This window comes from Tripterygium wilfordii, chromosome 16, assembly GCF_013401445.1.
Source record: "Tripterygium wilfordii isolate XIE 37 chromosome 16, ASM1340144v1, whole genome shotgun sequence".
Taxonomy (NCBI): Eukaryota; Viridiplantae; Streptophyta; class Magnoliopsida; order Celastrales; family Celastraceae; genus Tripterygium; species Tripterygium wilfordii.
In genome coordinates this window covers 1,002,312-1,024,988 of record NC_052247.1, presented here as the reverse complement: position 1 = coordinate 1,024,988, position 22,677 = coordinate 1,002,312, and the positions used below count along the sequence as shown (strand labels likewise).

The 22,677-nt window shown below is 36.7% G+C and overlaps 3 protein-coding genes and 1 pseudogene across 3 annotated transcripts; 3 read left to right on the top strand and 1 right to left on the bottom strand.

Moving 5' to 3' along the window:
- Positions 1-104: 104 nt before the first annotated feature.
- LOC119980212 (uncharacterized protein At2g38710-like) lies at positions 105-3,817 on the bottom strand. The gene is made up of 5 exons (XM_038822826.1): positions 3,468-3,817; positions 1,814-1,933; positions 1,497-1,611; positions 874-967; positions 105-610 (listed from the first exon to the last, which is right to left on the bottom strand). The coding sequence occupies exons 1-5, from the start codon at positions 3,569-3,571 to the stop codon at positions 405-407; spliced, it is 639 nt and encodes a 212-aa protein (XP_038678754.1). The 5' UTR covers positions 3,572-3,817; the 3' UTR covers positions 105-404.
- A 3,116-nt stretch (positions 3,818-6,933) lies between these two features.
- On the top strand, positions 6,934-9,616 carry LOC119981175 (transcription factor DIVARICATA). Its single transcript, XM_038824225.1, has 2 exons — positions 6,934-7,373; positions 8,932-9,616. Exons 1-2 carry the CDS (start codon positions 7,036-7,038, stop codon positions 9,326-9,328), a joined length of 735 nt encoding a protein of 244 aa, XP_038680153.1. The 5' UTR covers positions 6,934-7,035; the 3' UTR covers positions 9,329-9,616.
- On the top strand, positions 9,572-12,139 carry LOC119981233 (annotated as a pseudogene).
- A 752-nt stretch (positions 12,140-12,891) lies between these two features.
- On the top strand, positions 12,892-22,276 carry LOC119980290 (pentatricopeptide repeat-containing protein At5g04810, chloroplastic). Its single transcript, XM_038822927.1, has 10 exons — positions 12,892-13,787; positions 14,914-15,041; positions 15,537-15,677; positions 16,639-16,725; positions 17,189-17,342; positions 18,147-18,206; positions 19,196-19,624; positions 20,086-20,381; positions 20,608-20,737; positions 21,555-22,276. The coding sequence occupies exons 1-10, from the start codon at positions 12,897-12,899 to the stop codon at positions 22,080-22,082; spliced, it is 2,844 nt and encodes a 947-aa protein (XP_038678855.1). The 5' UTR covers positions 12,892-12,896; the 3' UTR covers positions 22,083-22,276.
- Positions 22,277-22,677: the final 401 nt, after the last annotated feature.

Below are 22,677 nucleotides of genomic sequence, written 5' to 3'. Positions count from 1 at the left end.
GGCTACACCCTTCTACCTAAGAAGGAAGTATACCATTATACAATGATAGATGAACTTGATCAACCAGAAAGATTAATATATGCAACTAGAAATAGAAGACAACATTAGAGATATAAAAACGCCCTGGGATAATTTGAAGTAATTTTACAACAGGACAGCTTTAACCAAAGCTGCCAAAACATTGACAATACACATGAAAAACACAGATAAACTTAGATTCAAGGATGACAGACACTTACCTTCTCCAAAATCAAATGAAATTGAAGAATGATATAAACAGGTTACTGAAATGATTGAAACTTGGGTGGATTAAAAGAAATGATTCCAACCCAATAGGTGTTTGAAATAACTCTTTTGTTTAGGCCAAACAGTCCAGCCAACATGGCAAAAACTGCTTGGAACAATCAATGGCCAATGGGCTTAGCTCCATGAATAGTCGGGGCTGTACCCCTGGTTGCCTTGACATAATTGATGTAGTCACTATAACTCATGGTAAATATTGTACTTTGGTAGCTGGTCAGCTTTATACGCTTCCGGAGTGACTCGGTGATGGCACCATTGTACCCAGCTTTACGCATCAGGGAGTCGATGGCCTCCAGCTTAGTCCAACCTGACAAACCAAAAACCACAACTTAAGAGGGAGACTAAGCTGTCCAACAGATGGCATTATGCAAGAACAATGAACATGTCAGCTGGCTTCTATTGCCTTAAGAGGTACATGGTGATTTCTTTAATGTTGCTGAATTATTCTTTATAAAGTGCAACATTAAAGAATGGTAACGGAGAAGGAGGGTATGTTGCGAAACTAAGGAGCTACTGTCTTGGCAAGTGGTTAAAAAAATGCTTCATGGCCAATGAAAGAAATTTTGTTACCTTCATGTGCAGCCACCTCAGGCAAATATGTAGCGCTTCGCCTAGTATTATAGTCAGGATCAGTAAATTCAATAATTATTCCATGCTTTCCAACCTGCAACAAGTATTTACCAAAATCACAAACTAAAATAGGCAAACAAGTGAGCATATGTACTAAATTGCACCTGGTTTACTTTACGAAGAACATAAAGTAGCATATTGAACTTAATAATAAATCTCTACAGTATTTAACAAGAAGTAAATATCATGCAGACCTAATAACTAAGGTTCCAAGACCGTCAAACCACTATATATGTATTTCAATTAAGAAAATGAAGCGGATGTATCGACAGTGTAGGTCAAGGAAAACATCTGTCACTGGAATTACCATCAAGCAACTTTCTCATCAATGTAAAGAGTAACAAACAGCAATATCACTTCTCAAGAGATCTGTCGTTCTGGGAAATCCTAACACAGAATGCTCAATCTTTAAAACAATTTCATTACTTACACAGGGCCAAGGGCATAATAGAGAACCACAAGCTATAACAATCAGCTAAGAAAAACAATGAAACTATATGCAGTCACCCATATACCCAAAGTGCCAGAACTATCAAGAAGTGACAGGGGACATACTCACATACCTCCCAATCAAGGTAGTTATTAGCAGTTTCATAATCAGTCAACACTGAAACTGTACATTCTAAAGAAGGCAATTCCTTAGCTTGTATAGGGGGGAATCTGCGGTCCCTCAAAGCGCTGCAAATAGCATGTAGATGAAATAAGCATACAAATAAAATACATAAATTAATACATCGAAGCCTTGCAGGTTAAAATACATGAAAGGAAAGGATGCATTCACAAGAACCAACACACACAGAGAGGGGTTAATAACCAGAACAAACATAGAATATAATGCCCAATTGCCCATATTCAATTGAGAAAGGTATTATGAAATAACCTTGTTAAAGCATAGTCCTTGAAGCCGTTAATTAAGCAACGGGCTTCCAAAGTTCCGATGCACCCACGTAAACGAGGCTCCCCACCATTGACCACTTTCTTCCAAGTGACAAACAATGGGCTGAAACCAAACTAATTTGAATCAAAAGATATCATGGCATTATAGTACCAAGTATAGTATAGAGCTACAATGTTTCTTTCCAAGTGAAGTTCTTAATTAACATAAAGAGGAAGCAAAAAAACTCTATAGAATTATTTCAGACACTAAAATGCCTGTTTATAAGTAATTGAATGCCATCAAAAAACAAAATGCTAAAACATTAAAGGAAATAAACAATCAAGAAGCCACGTAAATGATGGAAACTTCATTATAAACAACATCTGCATCCTGAAAGAACGATTGGAATATTGAAGTTGAAGTAATGCAAGTAAATAAAAACACGAAATGAGCAAGACAAACACTAGGCATTCTAAATCAAACAAAAGCAAGCCACAAGCACATACCCAATGGTAAAGATGGTAAAGTTATACCCGATAGCACAACTTGAAGACATGTATAAGTATATTTAAGATCACACTAATAATTTCTTGAGTTTCACAACACTGGTAACAAGAAGCAACACTGAAGCAACTATCATTAATTAAACATACAAACAATCAAATTAGGATGGCAAAAGCCCATTGAGTCATTGAGAAGAGGCTTATGCAGTATCCTCAAGGAAGGATGAGTTTAACTACGTATCATGAAAGATTCTGATGTTTTAAACTGACATGAAAAACATCATTCTGCAATGTAAAATTTCCTATTAGATGATGCAAGTGAGTCACTAGGATCCAAAACACCCAATGTTTTGCCAAAATGTGCAAAACTAGACACCTCCCTCAGAGCTGTAGGAAGTTCAAAATAGAAACTCAAGAACCATGTCATTTTTTTCTAGCAATACTAGTGAAAAGCAAGAATTTTAGTGTGTATGTGAAAAGCCCAGGGAGCAGAAAGCAAGAGGAACTCTTACATCAGATTCCAGCATCATGTAATATGTGCAACAAGTTCAATTTCAGCTATAATTCTATAGCATATTTATACACCTTAACTACATTACTATCAAATAAATTAACAACTTGATTTAAGGATATAACACAAAAAACAGGGACAACTAAAATTAGAAGGCTAACATAACATGATCCACAGCCTCAAACATCTGAAACAGTAAAAACATGCTAAGGAATATAGATTGCGGCTTTCCAAGAATGAGATGTATTCCAAAATCCAAATTAACAGCAACAATTTGAATGGAAAACAATGAACAGGGAAAACAAACGACTTCCTGACCTTCTCAAAGGAAAGTAATTATGACACCAAGAACACATTAGTCCAGGTATAATCAAAGCCCAAACACATACACCAAAGGCAGCGGCAACACAGCTCCATATCATTCAAAACCAGAAAAAGTAATCCACGGAAACCCCCAAACAGAAACAGAACAAAAAAAACACGATCGCTCAGCAAAACTACACAATCAGAAAATTTATCACATCTCCCTGGCTGCCGACACCGGTTGAAAGCACAAATACACAAATGCACACAAAAATCAGTCCAGACACCAACATACGCCCATGCATACATACACATATAAAGAAATAGGAAGATAGATTACTGTTGGCCTTCATCGAAGGCCGGAGGTGGAGCCTCCTCACTGTTGTAGTGAGCGACAAGAGTATCAAAGCAGTACACCGCCATTTCCCTATTTGCAGCCACCATCTTCTTCCTCTTCTCTCTGACACTCTGAGAAACGGAGATTATCCGATCGATTCAAAAGCAAATCAACACATAAAAAGCCGATCGATCGTTTGCGTTTGTGAATTGTGAAAGAGAAACCTCTTCGGTCCCTCCGAATATATTTATAAATTAATTAAATAATTATATATCTCAAATCAGAGAAAGAAGCTTTTTCTAGTTGTTTCCTTCTCTGCAAGACACCTTCTCCCTCTTCTTGGGAGAAGCAATAATGGAGGTGGGGCTAGTTTTCCAGGATTGCCCTTGATTGTTTCCATTAATTACTGAAAAAGTCTTGACTGAATTTACAGTATTTACTTGCGTCTTTTTTCCTGGGCTTTTTGAAGGGCCCATTTCAAGGGACCGCCAAATCCGAATTATTATTGGGCCAATGGCCTGAGCTGTTGGGAATTTTCTCCTTTTATTTTTTATTTCAAAAGAAATGCCAAATAAAAGGTGATATCCAGGCCCACTAAATTTATGGGCCGGGAAGTGATAGGCCCATACAAGCTTTCTGGAAGTAAAAGCAAAAGGCCAAGGGATTCTGAAGAAAGAATCAAGTGAATGCTACTAAAATTCCCTTTCCTTTCAAATAAAAAAAAAATTTAACCGAAAACGATATCGTACAAGTTTATATTTGATATGAGCCTAAACATGAACTTTAAGATCTGCACATACAGAATTTTTCTCACCTGACGATCTTTCAAACCAAATCCATGCACATATTCTTTTTCTAATCAAGAGATTCAAGTCACATTAACAAAAACTAATTACAAAAGAAAAAAAAGAGAAATTTTATCTACACATCACTAATTTACTATCTTTACATCACTTTTTGAACAGGATAACTTTACACCAAAAATTATAAGTTTACACATAAAAGGATAGTAAAAAGACGAATATACCCTTAATTTTGTAAAATATTAAAATTTTTATTGTTCAGTTTACACACACATTATCTCTCTATACTCTAATTCAACCCCACCCTTTCTTACCAATCTACACATTATCAAGACGATTGCTCAAAAAAATGAAGGGAATTCTTGACCGATCTTTTACTCTGTAGTTGTAGAATTGAATCGCAAAAACAAACACAAATCTCGGAGTGTCGGTTTCAATCGACAATGTTTGTTTGCTTAATTTCTTTTCTATTCCAAATTTTCTTTTTTTAGGGGTATTGATTGGTCATTGAACTGCAAATGTTGAGAAACAACTTGCCCCCTGTGCAAAATTGGGTATTGAACCCTATGATGCTACAGATTTAATGGAAGCCAATACAGTGGACGGAAACTAGGGGGGTAAAGGGTCAATGAGACTTCCGAGGTCACTCGCAAGAAGAAGAATTGGATGACTTTTATGAGGATCTCATCAAGGATTGGACAACTTCTATGAGTATCTTATCTAGGAGCATCAAAACCAGATCTACTAATGCCTGAGAATGAATAATTTTTTAATGTTCTGTTGTAAGCCATCATCATCTACCTTCAACACTTTTCCAATAAAATCGATATTGATTTGCAAGTGTCTTGACATGTAAAATTTTATCTTTTTATAGAATTGATGCGTAAATTTAGTAGTTTTAAATTCAAAATGTAAATTTATTAAATATCCATTTATAGTAAAGGGTTTATATGTCATTCTAAGTATGAATATATATGTAAACAAAAAAAATTTAAGTGAAACTTAGTAGTTTTAGTGTGTGCAAATAAAATTTTCCGAAAAAAAATTCTAAGTTTTGTATCCAAACCAGTGACTGTTGGGCCACCAGCGGCCCACCCAACTTGAGTTTTGGATTACTTGTAAGAAATTAAGAAACAAAGTAACAAACAGTCCAGTCCACCAAGAAAAGGAAGGAACCAGTCAGCCTAGGAATATACAATTTTTATAAAAAAAAAAAGAAATAAATAATTTAATGACGTGTCATTGCATAATTTGCATCTTATCCAAAACTTTGTTGGGTTGCTTTTGCCAAAAAGTTTTCACCCAAATGGAATACACGCGGCAACATCTTGACATGCCACGTAGGCAAAATCTGATTTTGTTTTCAAAACTTCCAAGGACGAATTAGCACTTTCTAGAAAGAAAAAGTTTTCTTGATTAGAGTTACAGCTGTGCGAGCAAAACGTCAACCTCCTACAGGCGGTTGCCGACATCACGAACTTCACACTTCATTTCTTCTTCACTTCACACCCCATCCTTTTGTCTTCTTTTGACTCCGGTAGCCAGTAATCACGCCCGTCCATGGATTTTCCCTAAGAGCCAAAGACTCAAGTTGCAAATAGGGTATTGGATTTAAACATGATATCCAAATCCACATAACCAAGAGATTTTTCTTTTGACAATATGGAATTGTCCATGTGATTTTGTCTGCTCTAGGATACCACAACGAATATTCACTCTTCTCATGGATTTATTTAAGTAAATAATTTCGTCTCCTGTTAATAGAACCCATAACTTTTTAACTTGGAAAAATGAGTAATCAACTAGACCTCATAAGCTGGGTACTCACTCTCCTAAATTAAAGAGATTTTGGGTTCTAACAATAGGGGAGATGAAAATATTTCCTGAAATAAATTCGTGAGATGAGGTTTCAATTGCCCATAGAAATATCCCAGAACGAACTATACATAGATGCAAAAATCACATTCACATAAAAAACACATTTGGGATATGAAAATTAAATAGCCCACTCATCTTTAAACCAAATGAATATTTTCCACTTCTTCAGGAATGCATGAATTTGTGCTCATGAATTATTTGATCAAGAACACATATTCAATAAATTAGGAGATTTGACTTTCATATATGATGAATTCCACATCCTCACATGGAGATGTGAGATTTAGAGCACTGCTCACGTTTACTCGATGATTCGCACATTCGCGACATTTGCCCAACCTTTTGGCTTGAGACTCGAATATTTAGTTTCGCCAGAAACAAGTTGATTCCTAACCACCTTAATTGATGGGTTGTTGCCATTTAGCCAAGTGAGACTTAGGTCTAAAGATAACTCGACTCATTTACAATTTTATACCACTAATATTAGAGAGAAGTTATTGACCATAGGATTGTTTTATATTTCATCCAAGGGCTAAGATTAAGACATCTCATTAGGGTGGAAATTGATCTAATTTAAAACTATTGAATTTATTAAATTTAGAAATAACAGAAAAATAACAAAAGAGTTGGCCCTCAGGTGTACACTAAACAGCTCTCTCAAAACCAATTAAAGCAAAAACGTGTTGAATTCCAACTCCTCTTCATTTTTAACGAACTACCCAAAATACCCTTCCAATATCCAAAACGCGTATGTATGCGTGTATATATAAGTTACTCTCCTTGAATCTCCCACCGAACTCGTTTGAAGGAAATCTCCGCGGAAGTGAGTCAAGAAACAAAGAGAAAGAGAGAGGCACAGAGTTTATCGAACAACATTCACCGTGTACACGATGATGCCTACGCCGCCGCCACCGACTCAGTGGACTCGGTTTGAGGACAAGCTGTTTGAGCAAGCTCTGGTCATGTATCCTGAAGAGTTGCCTGATCGGTGGCAAAAGATCGCCGCTCATGTCCCTGGGAAGACTTGTCAGGAAGTGATGGAGCACTATGAGGATTTGGTACATGACGTATTGCAGATTGATTCGGGGAATGTCGATTTACCGAGTTACGCTGATGACTCGGACGAGTTGGAGAATTGGCAGCCCGAGCATCAGATATCGTTTGGATTACCAAAACCGAAAGAAGGGGAAAGGAAGAAAGGCACGCCTTGGACGGAGGAGGAACACAAGTATGTTTATTTTTTGTGGTTATTTTCATTGTTTGTGCTTGTTTATCTGTTGCTGTATCCATTTTTCATCATTTTTCGTCTTGTGAATATTTGAAGTTCTTGGATTATGGTTTTGATTTTTGAAAAACCCCAATGAGGATTTCGTTTATTTTTGTGGGTTCTTGAGGTGGAGGTACTGTACTGAGTTTGGGTTCTTGGTATTCTTGGAATTTTAAATATATTGAATTTAGGTAGGATTGAGAATAGGGTTTTTCTTTCCTTGATTTGGGGAGATTGATTTTGGGCCTCTTGTACTGTTGACATTGCTGGTAGCTGGGAATTTGAGGTTTCAAGGTCAAACTGTGAGATTTTGGGTTTCCTTTTGGCTAATTCAGAAAAAGTGGTTTCTTAAATCCATATTCGTTGATAATATTCTCCAATTTAATCTGATATTTTTTCACACTTTCACTATCGCAAAAGCTTTACCGTATTCATTTCTCAAGTTTGCATCCAAAGGCTTTTATGTTTCCAAGAAGAATCAAATTGCTAAACTGTTTATTAGAGTCGGTAGAACCATTTGATTGACTGTTGAAGTGCAATCATCTACAACTCATTTGTTTTCAGACTCACAAAGTACCCAAGTTCCTTATATGGCATTTCTTTTCCTTTTCTATCATAGCAGAATTATGAGACTTGGTTCCCCTGTGATCACTTAGCTTGTGCTTTCAAAATTAGCTCAATTGTTTCTTGGCCATTGTTCCGCGAAGAATTTTCCTTTTCAATAAACGGTATGAAAAAAATTTATTTAATACATGATATGGATAGAAGATATAATGCCAATCCATTTTCTATTGGGCCTTCAAGAATTGTTGGTCGGAGAATTGCTTTTAGAATTTTATTCTTCTAGTCAATGTCACCCATTTTAGGCATCAGATTCCTTTTTACGCCAATTTTTGATGGCTGCATCCTAGGACCCCAGCTATAGTTCGGATAATTGCTTTCTTGTTGATATTGTACGAATGTGGAACCGAAAGCAGAAGTGATCAATAAGAGGAAATATTGGAGGATATGATAAGGAGCTGCATTGACCTATGATGAATGGGTTCATACTCTGACTACAAAGATGAACATATTAGACCACTGTGAATAACTAGTGAGATTGGTTTTCATGAGGATGATGCTCTGTACTTGGGCTTTTGTTTTCATTTCATAGTTTTTGTGTTTGGATTCCGAGAAAATGGTGCTCTGTATTGGGGATCCTATTTCCATTTAAGATTTTGAGCGTGGTCTGGTTGTAGTTTCTGGTGGTTAGAATTTTTTAAAATCCTTTGTTTACACTTCTTCATATGATGTGTAATTATGCAAATGTGGGAGAATTCTGAATCTTAGTGTTGCTTTTTGTACGATGCTTCTTTAATGGTGATTCTTACTGACATTCCATTCTATAAATTCTTGACTGTTGTCATCCATAATATAACTCATATAGTTGTAGAATGTTATCTGGCATTGTTCATGAGAACACTCAACGCTTTAGTCTTTATCTATATGTGAAGCTGATGTTTCCTGTATGTTTTGGCAGGTTGTTTCTAATTGGGCTTAAAAAATTTGGCAAGGGAGATTGGAGAAGCATTTCAAGGAATGTGGTTGTGACAAGGACACCAACTCAAGTAGCTAGCCATGCCCAAAAGTATTTCCTCCGCCAGAGTTCGGTCAAGAAAGAGAGGAAAAGAACGAGCATTCACGATATCACCACAGTCGAGAACTCGGCTTCTCAGCCTGCCGATCAAAATTGGGTTCCTCCATCTGCTGAACAAAACTGGGTCCCTACATCAAATGATGGACTTCAGCTGGCTCAGTTTCAGCAGTTCCAACATTTGTCTCCACAGCTGCAACAGCCAAATCAAGGAGTTCCGTCGGACTATCAGAATCAAGGAGTTCCGTCGGACTATCAGGAGTTCAGCTTTCACCCCATGTAAATAGTTCGCATACTTTGTGTATAGAGGTAGTAGGCTGCAGTTGAAATCCCATTTGTATAGCAATGTTCTTATAGTTCTTTTAGCTGACATAATTAGGTGGTTTGTGAAGCAAAATTTAAAGTACTAGGGTGTTTTTAATTTTTTCTGTTCTTTGAAAGAAATAGGTGAAATTGAAATTAGGGTAGTGGAATCTTGTATACTATCTTAGCATTCACACATTATAATATTCTTTTTTGTGGTATCATGATAATTTTTGGTATGGGAAATACAATCAATCTCCTTTTGACATTTGAGGCTTCTTATTTATGGTTATTGTCAAGAATGCTTGTGTACTGATGCTTGAGGCTTGATCCTATAAGGTTGCATTGGGAGGTTAGGATAGCAATTGGATAATGTAATTTTATACTATTCGTAAACTCGGTTTTTAGTTTACCTGTTCTTTGTGCACCAGACAATTATAGAGTTTTTGATCCATGGTGGTGACTCCAACGAAATTTACTTTATTTTGGAGTCGAAAGCAAGACTCCTTCGTTTTAAAAGCGGTTATTAGCAGAGGCGGGATCAACATTGGACATTAGGGGCGGAACTTAGTTTGGGGGTCCGGGGGAGCTTGAAATTTTTTTTGGATTATATATATATCACTTGTTAACATTAAGATAAAAAAAAAAAAATGCCGCTACTGTCTATTGTTGTAGTGTGTTGTGACTTGTGCTCTAAGTTTTGACCTTTTGCAGTTTCATTTTGTATCTGACTTCTCCCCTTGAAGTTTTGAAAACTAGGCAGATGGGCATATGGACACATGGGCGATTTGTAAGACTGATAAACCCCATAGAATTTAGTTGGAATTGTTCTTGGTCACCAAAAAAAAAAACCAAATGTTTAATATTAAATTTCTTTTCTCCCTTAAAAACAAATTAGCTATTTTATATACTGTTGACGTGATCGAGTTTTATTGGTTCGTTTGATAAAAAAATGGTTTCGTCGGCACCGGATACATGTTGCTATGGAAAATTTGAAACCCTAAGAGCATCTCCAATGATGTTTGTGCTTCAAGTACTCCATATTGTCTCGGTGTTGATGCATCATCAAATTCTCAAGTGTCCATCATACAATGGTAAAAAACTACGAACACTTGAAAGACAATTTTTGCTCATACATTTGGTTTAAAAAATGGCTTTAATATGAAAAGTAGAGTGGAGAGAGAAAAAATGAGGGAGAGTTTGCAACATGTCTTGTGTTTATTGGTTATGTGGGTCTAAATATGGAATTCAATAGATCCTTGAATATCAAATATGTACAAAGTCTCAAGAACCATATAAGAGTCATTTTTGTCCCATTGTAGTAAAGTAACAATTCAAACTCGTATACATAGTGCTACAAAAATCGTTTTTCAAGAGCCTATTGGAGTTGCTCTAACTTCTCTGAGTTTCTACCACATGCTCGCTGGTTTTTCATTCTCTTATTATCCGCCGCTCGTTCTCTTTGCCTATCCACGGTATGTTTCAAGACGTTTTTTTTTTGTTTCCTTAGAAAATGTTGTCTACGGGAAAGATAAAGAAAAGTAAATGTTGTAGTCTTATATTATCGTGATTGTACTACTTCTTACCTAAATATGTTGTTACCGTTATTTTTTTCTGTGCTTGATTTCATCATTGTTTTTTTTATACAAGTACAAATACGACACACCACCATATCAAACCTATGAAAGTACAGGTGTCAACAGGCCACACGCAAGTAGGGACATACTATCAAGCCCACTCAGGGGCAGACTAAGCTCACACAACTCCTTATAAATATTCGGAGGAGGTGAGACTAGAACCCATGACCTCAGTCAGGGACATGCAAAGTCATTGCCACTCAACCAATAACTCATTTGCAAAAGAGATTGAGCTAAGGAATTTGGTGATATAGTTGACAATTCGTATTGCATGTGGTTTTGTGAGGCATTAGATTTCGTGCTTTCCTGTTTGGCTTTATTTTTTTTTCCTTACAAATCGGAGTTTGAAAGATTAGGGATATTGAGGATATGTTATTCTTCTCAACTACCATGGTGTTCACGTTATGCATGATCTGATCCAAATGTGCATTGTTGTTGGCTTGGTTATCTTGTCTTAAAACATTCCATTTTCTCAGACTCTTGAAAATTCTAAAGAGATAAGATGGTTTGTATTCGGGGAATTGTTTAGTTTATTTGTCGAAGTTGCTTTGATACAGAAGAAGTGGCCAGTCTTCAATTCATAAGCTTTACTCTTATGTGTTTTCTTGTGAATTCTCTCACGAATCTTATGAAGCATCTTATTTCATCGCTTGCTCTTGGGAAAGTCCATGTCTAATGCTTGGTTGCAGAATTCTTTCAAGTTTCAACTACATTTGCTTCCAGGAGATGGGGTCGTGTTCGCACCAAGACTGTGAAGAAGTCTTCTCGTCAGGTGATTGAGAGGTATTACTCTCGAATGACCTCGGACTTCCATACTAACAAGAAGATCATGGAAGAGGTTGCCATCATCCCCTCAAAGCGGCTTCGCAACAAGATTGCTGGATTCTCAACCCACCTGATGAAGCGAATTCAGAAGGGTCCAGTCAGGGGCATCTCACTGAAACTGCAGGAAGAGGAGCGTGAGCGTCGCTTGGACTTTGTCCCTGATGTTTCAGCTATCAAGACTGATGAAATCAAGGTTGATCAAGAGACCCTTGACATGCTTGCTGCTCTTGGGATGTCTGACGTTCCTAGGCTTGTTGAGGTTGAGCCACAGGCTACGGTTGCTCCCCTATGGCCGTGGAGCTGGTATTCCCGGTGGACGAAGGTTCTGAGTTATTTTTTTCCTTCCTTTCTTTAAAGAGAACAAAAACAATGTAGGGATTCTTTCTTAATATTTGCTGTAGTTTATTTTTGACATTCTTTGGTTGAAGAATGCTAATTTCATTGATATATGCTATTGGTTTTGTTCTCTGAGTTATCCTTATGTAATTGTTATGTTTATGTTCTTATCATATAATTTCCCTTTTCATATATTCTTCTTCCTTCCTCTCAAGATTGGAATTAACTTCCATCTTTCTTCTAATTGCATCATTTGCAAATCAAATATGACCCAAGTGGAGTAATTTATCAAGAGAGTATTACTTCGGAGAACAATGAGTCGTTGGTTGAAATGAGAAATTTGATCGCAATAACTCTTAGTGTAAGTGAGAGGTTGTGAGTTCAAGTTTCATGGATATTTTCATTATTACAATTTGCAAGATGAACTCTTACTCAGCCCGTGCGAGGTTTACCAGGCAGCTAGATGGATTTTATCTTTACCAAAGGGTATTAGTATTACTTTGCAGGGAAACCTTTTGGAGCCTCCATACAGGGCCACAAAGATTTGGGCTCAAACCAATCATTTTTGGGTCTCCCAAATGGACCCTGAATATTAATGTGGCCCAATAGGAGCTGTCCAGGCCCGGGCTTCTGTTTGTTATTAAGTTGGGCTATTTCGTTGTAGGCCCACTCTTTTAACTTAGCCCGTAAGCTGGATACTGCGATTTATAAGTACCGAAATTTCGAAAATATCTCCATGGCCAACGGATAATGGATGTTTTCAGTCTGTCCACCCCTCACTACCCTTGTACTGCCGTCGCTTTCGCCGGTAAAAACCGCGAAAACAGCACCTCCACGTCCACCACTTCACTAGCCTTCTCTCGAGGAGCACCGCCGCCGCAACCACGACGACCAACACTGCAGCCAGAACCCAAGAATAGCAACAGCAACGACAAATCCGCTAGCTCTACTTCTCTTTCCTCGGTCTCCAAAACTCTGAAAAATCCTCTGAAGAATCTAGTTAACACCTCCTACGCTCCCTCCCCTCCTCCCACCAAGAATGACATCTCGCTATCCGCCAGATTACGACTCTCCAGCAAGCTTAACCCTCCGCCACCACCACCACCACCACCGCCGCCGCAAATTCAAACCCTAGAAATAAATATACAGGAGGAAGAGAGCGATGAAAGTGAAATTGAGGAAAATGAAGTACCAGAAACCGAATTCCGGCAAGTGGGCAAAATCTTTGTGGGGAATTTACCTACCTGGATAAAGAAACATGAGGTGACCGAGTTTTTTCGACAATATGGGCCCATAAAGAATGTAATCCTGATCAAAGGGCACAACGATACTGAGAGGAATGTAGGTTTTGGGTTTGTGATATATGATGGGGCAACGGCTGAGAAATCGGCGATGAACGCCGTTGAGTTTGATGGGGTGGAGTTCCATGGTAGGGTACTGACGGTGAAGCTGGATGATGGAAGGCGGTTAAAGGAAAAGACGGAGGAGAGGATGCGGTGGGTTGAGGGAGACGATCGTGTAGAGCATCCGTCAAAGTGGCATGAGGAAAGAGACCATTCGAGGAAGGTGTTCCGGCAGGTACTGGAGACTGAGCCAGATAATTGGCAAAAGGTTGTTACTGCTTTCGAAAGTATCAAGAAGGTAATAGGAATTTCACATCATTGGTTTGTGAATTATTTCTGTGTTGACTATGCATTTGAAATAGTGTTTCAATTTTTAACATTTGAGTATCCATTGATGTGATGAATAGCCTTCAGTCACTGCAACTTACATATCAGCCTTTTCGTGTTATTCTTGATATGATTGTCCACTAACTCATTTGGGCAATCAAGAGGCCCATTGTATCCCCTTGATACTGAAATTCAACGCATTGGCAACTTTTTTACAGGCTACACTCTAAGACAGCCGAGACTTTTTCTGTTTCCCTTTTATTAGGAATGAAGTGATGAGCTCAGAATTCAAGCTCTCGAAAAACTCGTCATCTAAGTAAACCATGAAACACATTCAGAATGCCACCTTTGACAATCTCCCATGCTCTTTGAGAAAATGAAAAATCAATCCGTTGGGCCCTGCAACTTTGTCTGCATGGCGAATTTCCAAGCCATCGTGAACTTCCACTGAAATAAATGACATTTCTAGCCAAGAAGCTTTATTGGAGCCAAATGAAATCAAATCACAAACTCTGAGTATTCAACAACAGATCTATTCGAAAGAGATTATTAGGAAACAATATCCCTTTCATGTTAGAAACAGCTTCAAATAGTTGCTCTTTGATTGTCTTCAAGCGAATATGATTTGTTCCATGGTGAGTGATATCCATGTTGCAGATTTATTTTTATTTTTTTTATTTCTGGTCTTACTCCCTGAGCCGAAGCATTCTTGACTTTAGTATGTAATGGTAAAAAAAGAGTGTATTAGACTACTCGTCTATTTGAATATGCGTTTGCTCTCCTCTAGCTTACATTGTTTTTTATTAATTTTCATCTCTCCTGGAGTACAAATGCATGAATGTCGGCTCACCATTGTTTCGTCAGTTAATGGGTATGCAAATATGTAGCAAAGAATCTTGGATTCTCCAAGCAATTTTTTTATTGTTCAAATGTTCAATTTTCTGGTGCCCGATCCCAGTTGCAAATTATCTTTATTTTTCTTGTTGATTTAATATATTCTTGATTATTACTTCCGAATTAGTGGTTTGGCCTTTCCTATTTTGTGTCGAAGCCTTTTTTTTCATACATGCATTTTCACTTTTTCTTGTTTTCATTAGCCTTCCAGAAGAGAATTTGGGTTGATGGTGACTTATTATGCAAGAAGAGGAGATATGCATCGTGCACGCCAAACTTTTGAGAGCATGCGGGCAAGGGGAATAGAGCCAAACTCTCATGTTTACACAAAGTAAATTTCTGATAAAATATGTTAGAACCTGAGTTATTTATGTTCCTTAATGTGGATTATCTTAATGTTCTAGGTGGGATTTACTCATTATCAAAGATGTGATGGATACATGTTATGCAAGTAATATGTCTTGGGTGCAGTTTATGGTCTCATCAGTTTTGCTTTTCAATTATTTTTCAGTGACATGGAGAACTTCGATCTGAAACAGAATATGGAAAGTACATACACCCATTAATGAATTTATCTTTATTTTAAATGTTTTAACTTTTAAGTGCACTATTTTCTCATCTCTTTAATAAGAACAGAAATGACTGACAAAATCACGAGTATATATGGTATTTATTATTTAATGGACTGGATGATTGGTTCCTTAATGGTTCAAGTGCTGCTCAAATTTTCCTTGTTGTTTTAAGGGTTGTATATTTTCCTTGTTGTTTTAAGGGTTGTATATGGGACTGTCTTGTTTTGAACATTAAAGTAGTTTATTTCATGCAGCCTTATTCACGCTTATGCAGTTGGTAGAGACATGGAAGAAGCGTTATCCTGTGTCAGGAAAATGAAGGAAGAGCACATTGAAATGAGCTTGGTAACTTATAGTATACTTGTGGGGGGATTTGCCAAAATGGGTAATGCGGAGTAAGTCTCTTTTCCTTCAATTATTATTACATTTTTTATGTAGTTGTAGTACTGGATTTATCATTTGATTGTCAGTCTTTACTGGATGAACTTTTGGTTTGACCTCCCCTGAGTTTACTTCTTACTCAAATGCTGGGTCCTCTGATGAAGTAAATGAAATTTTCTATGTCCAAACTTTCGCTGTCAAAATCCTGGTTGAAAGTAAATATTTTATCTCTGCATGAAAGAAAATATGTCAGCATTAAGAGAGTGAGATTCTTGATGAAAATTTGCCTTTGGATGTAACAGACTTTTTGGTCTTGATAGTTAAATCTCTCTTTCTCCTCCTCCAGATCTGTTTAGAAACTTTATGTCAGGTATTTTAAAATTTTAATTTGGGTCAATGCTCACCAGGCATATTTTGTGCTAATTCTCTCAAGTAAGGAGGAACTTTATTTTCCGACAATTGTTAGATGTTCCAACTTGCACTTGTTTTCAAATGCTGTATTTTTGTTTCCTACCAATTGAACAGTTATCTGTTGGTCTTTGAATGAATGTCTATTTTGAGCAGTTGTCTGAAAGCGTTTGAACAATCTGATATGGCCTGACCACTTATCAAACTATGTTGTCAGGCAACACTTGTTTCATGTATGTTTTACTTGAGAGACTTTCTGATAACTCTCTAAAATGGTTGGTCCCTTGGCTTTTACCACACCTGAGATATTGTCATAAGTACCATAATTCTATTTTACAAATGCTTTGGTAGGCCCGAACGTAGTTTTCCCGATGAAAATGGATCCTTTTTTTTTTTTTTTGCATTGATGCGTGTTTAGGTGGCCGAGGCACAATCATTTCACTGCATGCTTTTAATTCTTTGTGGACTTCTTCATTTAAAGCTAGGATATTGCATTAGTTTTATGAATGACATGGATAAGAAACCATGTTCTCTGGAATCTAATGTTGTGTTCCATTCTTCTTGAAGAGCTGCATATCGGTGGTTTGAGGAGGCGAAAGAGAGGCAGTCAACATTAAATGCGATCATTTATGGAAGTATAATTTATGCTTACTGGTGAGTTTTATTGTCACTTCAATCTTATTTTCTGTTTTATCTTCTGAATCTGTATCTATAATTATATGGGAATATTGAAACATCAGCAAAGTTGAACATTAAGTGAAAGACTTGGCCAAGTTGTGAGGTTACGCCTTCACTATTTAGGTGAAAGGACGAAGTTCCAAACATCTTTCTTTTGAAATTTTTCACTAGGATTTCAATGTTCTCAAAGCACCTCATGTTTCTCAACTTCATTTCGGGAAAGTATCCTATAAATTATTGAATCAGCAATCTATGCACAAAATCTAAAAAGCAGACACAGTCAATGTATAGATCAATGGATGGTTCTAGATATAAAGCTTTTCTGCCGCATATATTTTTCCGTTTGTTTCTCTTTCACTGACTAACTAATATGTGTGCACTAAATGAGTACATCCTTCATCTATTCTTATCAACCATGTTCTGTTTCTATCAATTGCAGTCAAGCATGCAATATGGATCAAGCTGAAGCATTGGTGAGAGAGATGGAAGAAGAAGGTATAGATGCTCCTATTGACATATATCACACCATGATGGATGGTTATACTATGATTGGCAATGAAGAGAAATGTCTGATTGTGTTTGAAAGGCTCAAGGTAAATAATTATGTAATGAAGTTTGTCTTCTGTAAGGTCATTTATATATTAGTTGTGATTAATGGCAGATTATATTTGGGGATCTTTTATCTGCTCAGATTCAGTTCTTTTGGAGATAATTGTATTACTGTCTGTTTTCATTTCACTTGTTCCTGTTATGCAATTGTCTTCCCATGGTAAGTGGAAGCAAAGAAGCAGGGCAAAGCCTCTGAGATGGATTTGAAGATTCTTTTTTTTTTTTTTAGACAGACTAGAAACAATCTCAACATTGTGATTCTTGTTTCTAATTAGCATATTTATTATGTTAAGTTTAGTGAAGATTCTTGGCTATGGTGGATGGTACTACACCCTTTGGATTGATTAGGCTAAAAAATGTACGTAGTTTGTGAATGAGGATTTTAAGATAAGGAAGCAGATTGATTCAATACTTTGCTATGTATGTTTCTATATCCTTCACTTTATGGTTTACTTATTGGAGGCTTTATGTGTTGTGTGGCCTGAGGTGTCCAAATTTTCTTTTTTATATTCTACTAGGATAAGTTGGAATGCACTTTAGTAACCTTGTGGTGGTAATGTTTGAGGTGCATGGGTGACACTTAATATATTTGGTGTATATTTTCTTGTTTACTATGAGGAATTGAGCTTCTAAAATTATTCATAAAGCTCATTGACTTTGACTTCTGTCTTCCTGATGTTGTCTATTCAGATTGTTACATTTTGATTTTCAATTATATGCTATGAGATTAGCAATATGAATTGTCTTACTTATTGTCCTTTATGCTAACATTCGGTTTAATTTGATAGGAATGTGGATTTACGCCTACAGTATTTACTTACGGATGTCTTATCAATTTATACACTAAGGTAAAGCTTCTATTTATTTCAGTACATTGATTCTCAATATTTTGTTGCTGCATTCTTTTTCTATCCTCGAAAAGCTTTTCTTGCCTTACGATATATTTGGCAATTATACACCATGATACTTGGTTCCTGTAAAATACACACACACACACACACACACACACACACACACACACACACTGACACACATACATTGGTCTTTTTTTCTTTGGTAGATTAGCCACAACTATCTTAGGAAGTGTTTGATACGGAATTAGTATAAATTTCTTTGTCTGTTTAGAAAAATATTGAGCCAAGAAAGAGTTTGACTAAACAAAATTAAGATGTACAGAGTAGAGTACCGATGAAAAGGGGGAAACAAACACAAAGCCTAGTATCATACACAATAAGGAAATCATAAATGAAGTGTCATTAAATTTTTTTAAAAAAGGGGCTGAATTTACATTTTGAGTTGTTAATGACTGGGCAGCGAAGCCAAGATCCAAGGAAAAAAACATCTTTAGCATCATATTTTATCTATATGCTATGGAGCCCTCAAAAACTCTGTTCTTTCTCGGTAACCACTAATTCCATAATATACATGTTGCGAGGAGCAACCGAGGAACAATTTCAACGCTCCATAGTCCATGGTGACTCGGTGAGGTAGTGTCTACCATTACAGTATATAGAAGTTTTCACCCATTTAATTAGAAGGATTTAGTGGGAAATAAAGGTGTCCCAGATCTTTTGTGCAGCTGAGCAAAGTTTGAATGGGTTGTGGGATAGCAAAAAACCTAATTACAGTTGGAGATTATTTTTATTTGCAATTTGTATGCTGCGACCTTCGGTTTTGAAGCAAGATAGACGTTGAGAGTTGGGGTTTTAAAAAGTTAGAATTTGTTTAGAGTTGCCACCAAGAAGCATATGAGAGGTGGTAGAGGCCCCAAAGATGTTCCTTAAATTTTTTTTTTTATTGTATATCAAATGAACAAATTTTGTGCTTATATTTTCAGATTGGTAAAGTCACCAAGGCCTTAGAGGTTAGCAATATGATGAAGTTGAATGGAAATAAGCATAACGTGAAGACATACTCCATGTTGATCAATGGATTTTGCAAGTTGAAAGATTGGACGAATGCATTCACTATTTTTGAAGATCTTGTAAAAGATGGTTTGAAGCCTGATGTGATTCTCTATAATAACATAATTAAAGCATTTTGCGGTATGGGCAACATGGATCGTGCCATCCAGACTGTCAAGTGTATGCAGAAGGAGAGGCAAAGGCCTACTTCACGTTCATTTTTACCTATCATACATGGATATGCAAGAGCTGGTGACATGGGCAAGGCATTGGAGACCTTCAATGTGATGAGACAGAGTGGATGCATTCCAACTGTCCACACTTTCAATGCTTTGATTCTTGGTCTTGTCGAGAAGCGTCAGGTAAATTTGCGGAATTCACTGGAAATATAAGCCAGACCATATTTCTAATTCCAGAGTTTATTGGAAATGTAAGCCACACCTTAAAATATAAGGAAGTATATATTTGAAAATTATGTTAAGATTCATAAATCATATGATTAGATTAATGATTAATCACTTGGTGAATTTAATATCCAAATTTTTGGTGGATGTTTTCTGCTTTTGTTTCCAAGTATGAGAATTTCAAAGTTCTTATAATCATAATTCTTTTTCTAAACTGTAGTGCCCTTCTTCTTTTTTTTCTTCTTTTTTTTCCCCCTTTTCGCCTTGGATGGGGGTTCAGGAGCGGGGAAGTTGTGTCTGATAGTAGATGCTAACTTCTTTTGCAAATATTTCCACTCTCTTACAGTACTAATTTCCTTTATTTGTTTTGATTTTGTCATACATTCAAAGTAAGTCAACTTGTCTTTTGTCGGTTTCAGATGGAGAAGGCTGTTAAAATATTGGATGAGATGGAACATGCAGGAATAAGTCCGAGTGAACACACATATACGACCATTATGCATGGTTATGCATCATTGGGTGATACTGGTAAAGCATTTGAGTATTTCACTAAATTGAGAAATGACGGCTTAGAGCTTGATGTGTACACGTATGAGGCCCTGCTAAAGGCATGCTGCAAGGCGGGAAGGATGCAAAGTGCTTTAGCTGTGACAAAAGAAATGAGTGCCCAGAACATACCAAGAAACACCTTTGTTTATAATATTTTAATTGATGGGTATGAACCATTGGCGATTTTCTTTTTCTTTAAGTGATTGCTTCCCCCTGTTGACATTCCTTTCCTTTTATCTGAACTCTGAGGGATCTAGTTGTGGTATCTACTTGAATATTTCCAACCTTTTTTTATCTGATAAGGTTCCTCTGCTTTTCTTGGTCTGTGATATTTGTTGCTTGCGCTGCCCTATTTGCTCGGGATTATAATTTTCTGCTCTCTTCTTATGCAGATGGGCCAGGAGGGGTGATGTTTGGGAGGCAGCTGACCTGATGCAACAAATGAAAAAAGGAGGAGTTCAACCTGATATCCATACTTACACATCTTTTATAAACGCTTGTTGTAAAGCTGGAGACATGCTGGTATGCTTTAAGTGAACTGGTCTATTTCCTTCTTGCAACATTTATACAAATTCTTAACATGAGATCTGGGGCATTCTGGGCATGTTTGAGAATCTCACAATTTTAATTTCTTAGGCCTTGATATGAGAAAGGAGAGCAACAAATCATATATATTATAGTCGTAAAACAATTGCTTCAAATTTTTGTTTGCTTGGGATATCATCAGTTATTTATTTATGCAATCAAAATTTTCTTCTTTCTCTTATTTTGATAGAGAATTATTTGATTTGTTATTTTTTCATTAGAACTATGAAGGGCTACTTTTTTACCAGATGGATTTTACTTTATTAGTTGTAATGACAAGAGGTGGTGGAAATTACAATGGTTTGTAAGAATCTCATTAATGGTTCTTCAGTTTTCTTACATTTGTAAGTGCCAATCAGTTTATTTTGTTGCTTGTATTGTTTTGATTTCTTTTTCTCCTGGAATATGTATATATTACAACTCCTAAAACAAGACTCCCGCAGTGGGCGGTTTGGGAACAGACATGATGTATACAGACCTTACCTTCACAAAATATGTGTACACATTGTTTCCAAGAACTAAACATGTGACCTCTCTAGGCTGCACCTCTGCAAGTCTACTACTATGCCACATGCTCGCCTATGGAATCTCGTTCCATTGACTGATTCACCTGTGGAATCTTTAGGTTTCTTGGAATATCTGTGCTTAAAAATTATTGGGGTTACTAAATTGAGTCATCTTATTTCCATTGACAGCACCGATTTTATTTAGGGAACCTCTTTATTAATTAGCATTATTTCTTTGTTTTTTCCAGAGAGCAACAAGAACAGTGGAAGAAATGAAATCCGGTGGAGTGAAACCAAATGTTAAAACATACACTACGCTGATACATGGGTGGTCACGTGCGTCTCTTCCGGAAAAAGCTTTAAGATGTTTCAATGAGATGAAGGTGGCTGGTCTAAAGCCAGACAGAGCTGTATATCATTGCTTGATGACTTCTTTGCTGTCAAGGGCTACTGTTGCTGAATCATACATCTACTCCGGGGTTCTTTCCATCTGTAAAGAGATGGTAGACTCTGGGTTCGCTGTAGATATGGGTACTGCAGTTCACTGGTCCAGGTGTTTACGAAGGATCGAGAGGACGGGTGGCCTGCTAACGGAAGCATTACAGAAAACCTTCCCTCCTGATTGGAGCTCATACCATACCCTTGGTATAACATCCGAACGAGAAGCTGAACATGAATCTGATAGTAACTGTGATGATGATGATGTACATTTTGCTGACAGTGATGAGGACAATGAGGATGAAGATGAAAATTTCAATGGCAGATTATTAGCTTAAGTATCATTGAGAGAGAGATTTATTGATATACGTGGTATTATTCATGTAACTTTTGGTGTCAACTATTATGGTAAATGACAGAGGTAGTTTCAATCCTTAATGTTGTCAATGTATCCAAATTCCATTGTTCATGATTCTTGAAACTCCATGTTGTAAATATATGAAGTAGAAATTCAATTCTTTGTTTATGCTGAGTTCCATTAGTCGATCTCTCATTATCCCTTTAGGGTTTAAATTAAAAACAAGGGCAAGAAGGTCCTGCAACATTCTCAATACCATTATCTTATCCTTTTGCTTCCATACCAAAATGCGAGAACGTCGCACCTATTAAAAACTTCAATTTCTGACAAATAGTACTTTTCATTCTTAGGGTTTCATTCTTCAACTATACGTAAAACTTCAATTTCCGGCAAAATACTGAAAATAGTACTTCTCGTCCTTTAAGCATATTTCGAGTTTTCCTATTCAAAAAAAAAGTATATGTTGAGTTTTACTTTTGACCAACATTTTTTGATACCCTGTTCGTCCCTGAGTTAATTAAGAACAAAAATTTTTTTGAGATGACATCTTACATGGCATATTAGAAAAATTCAAC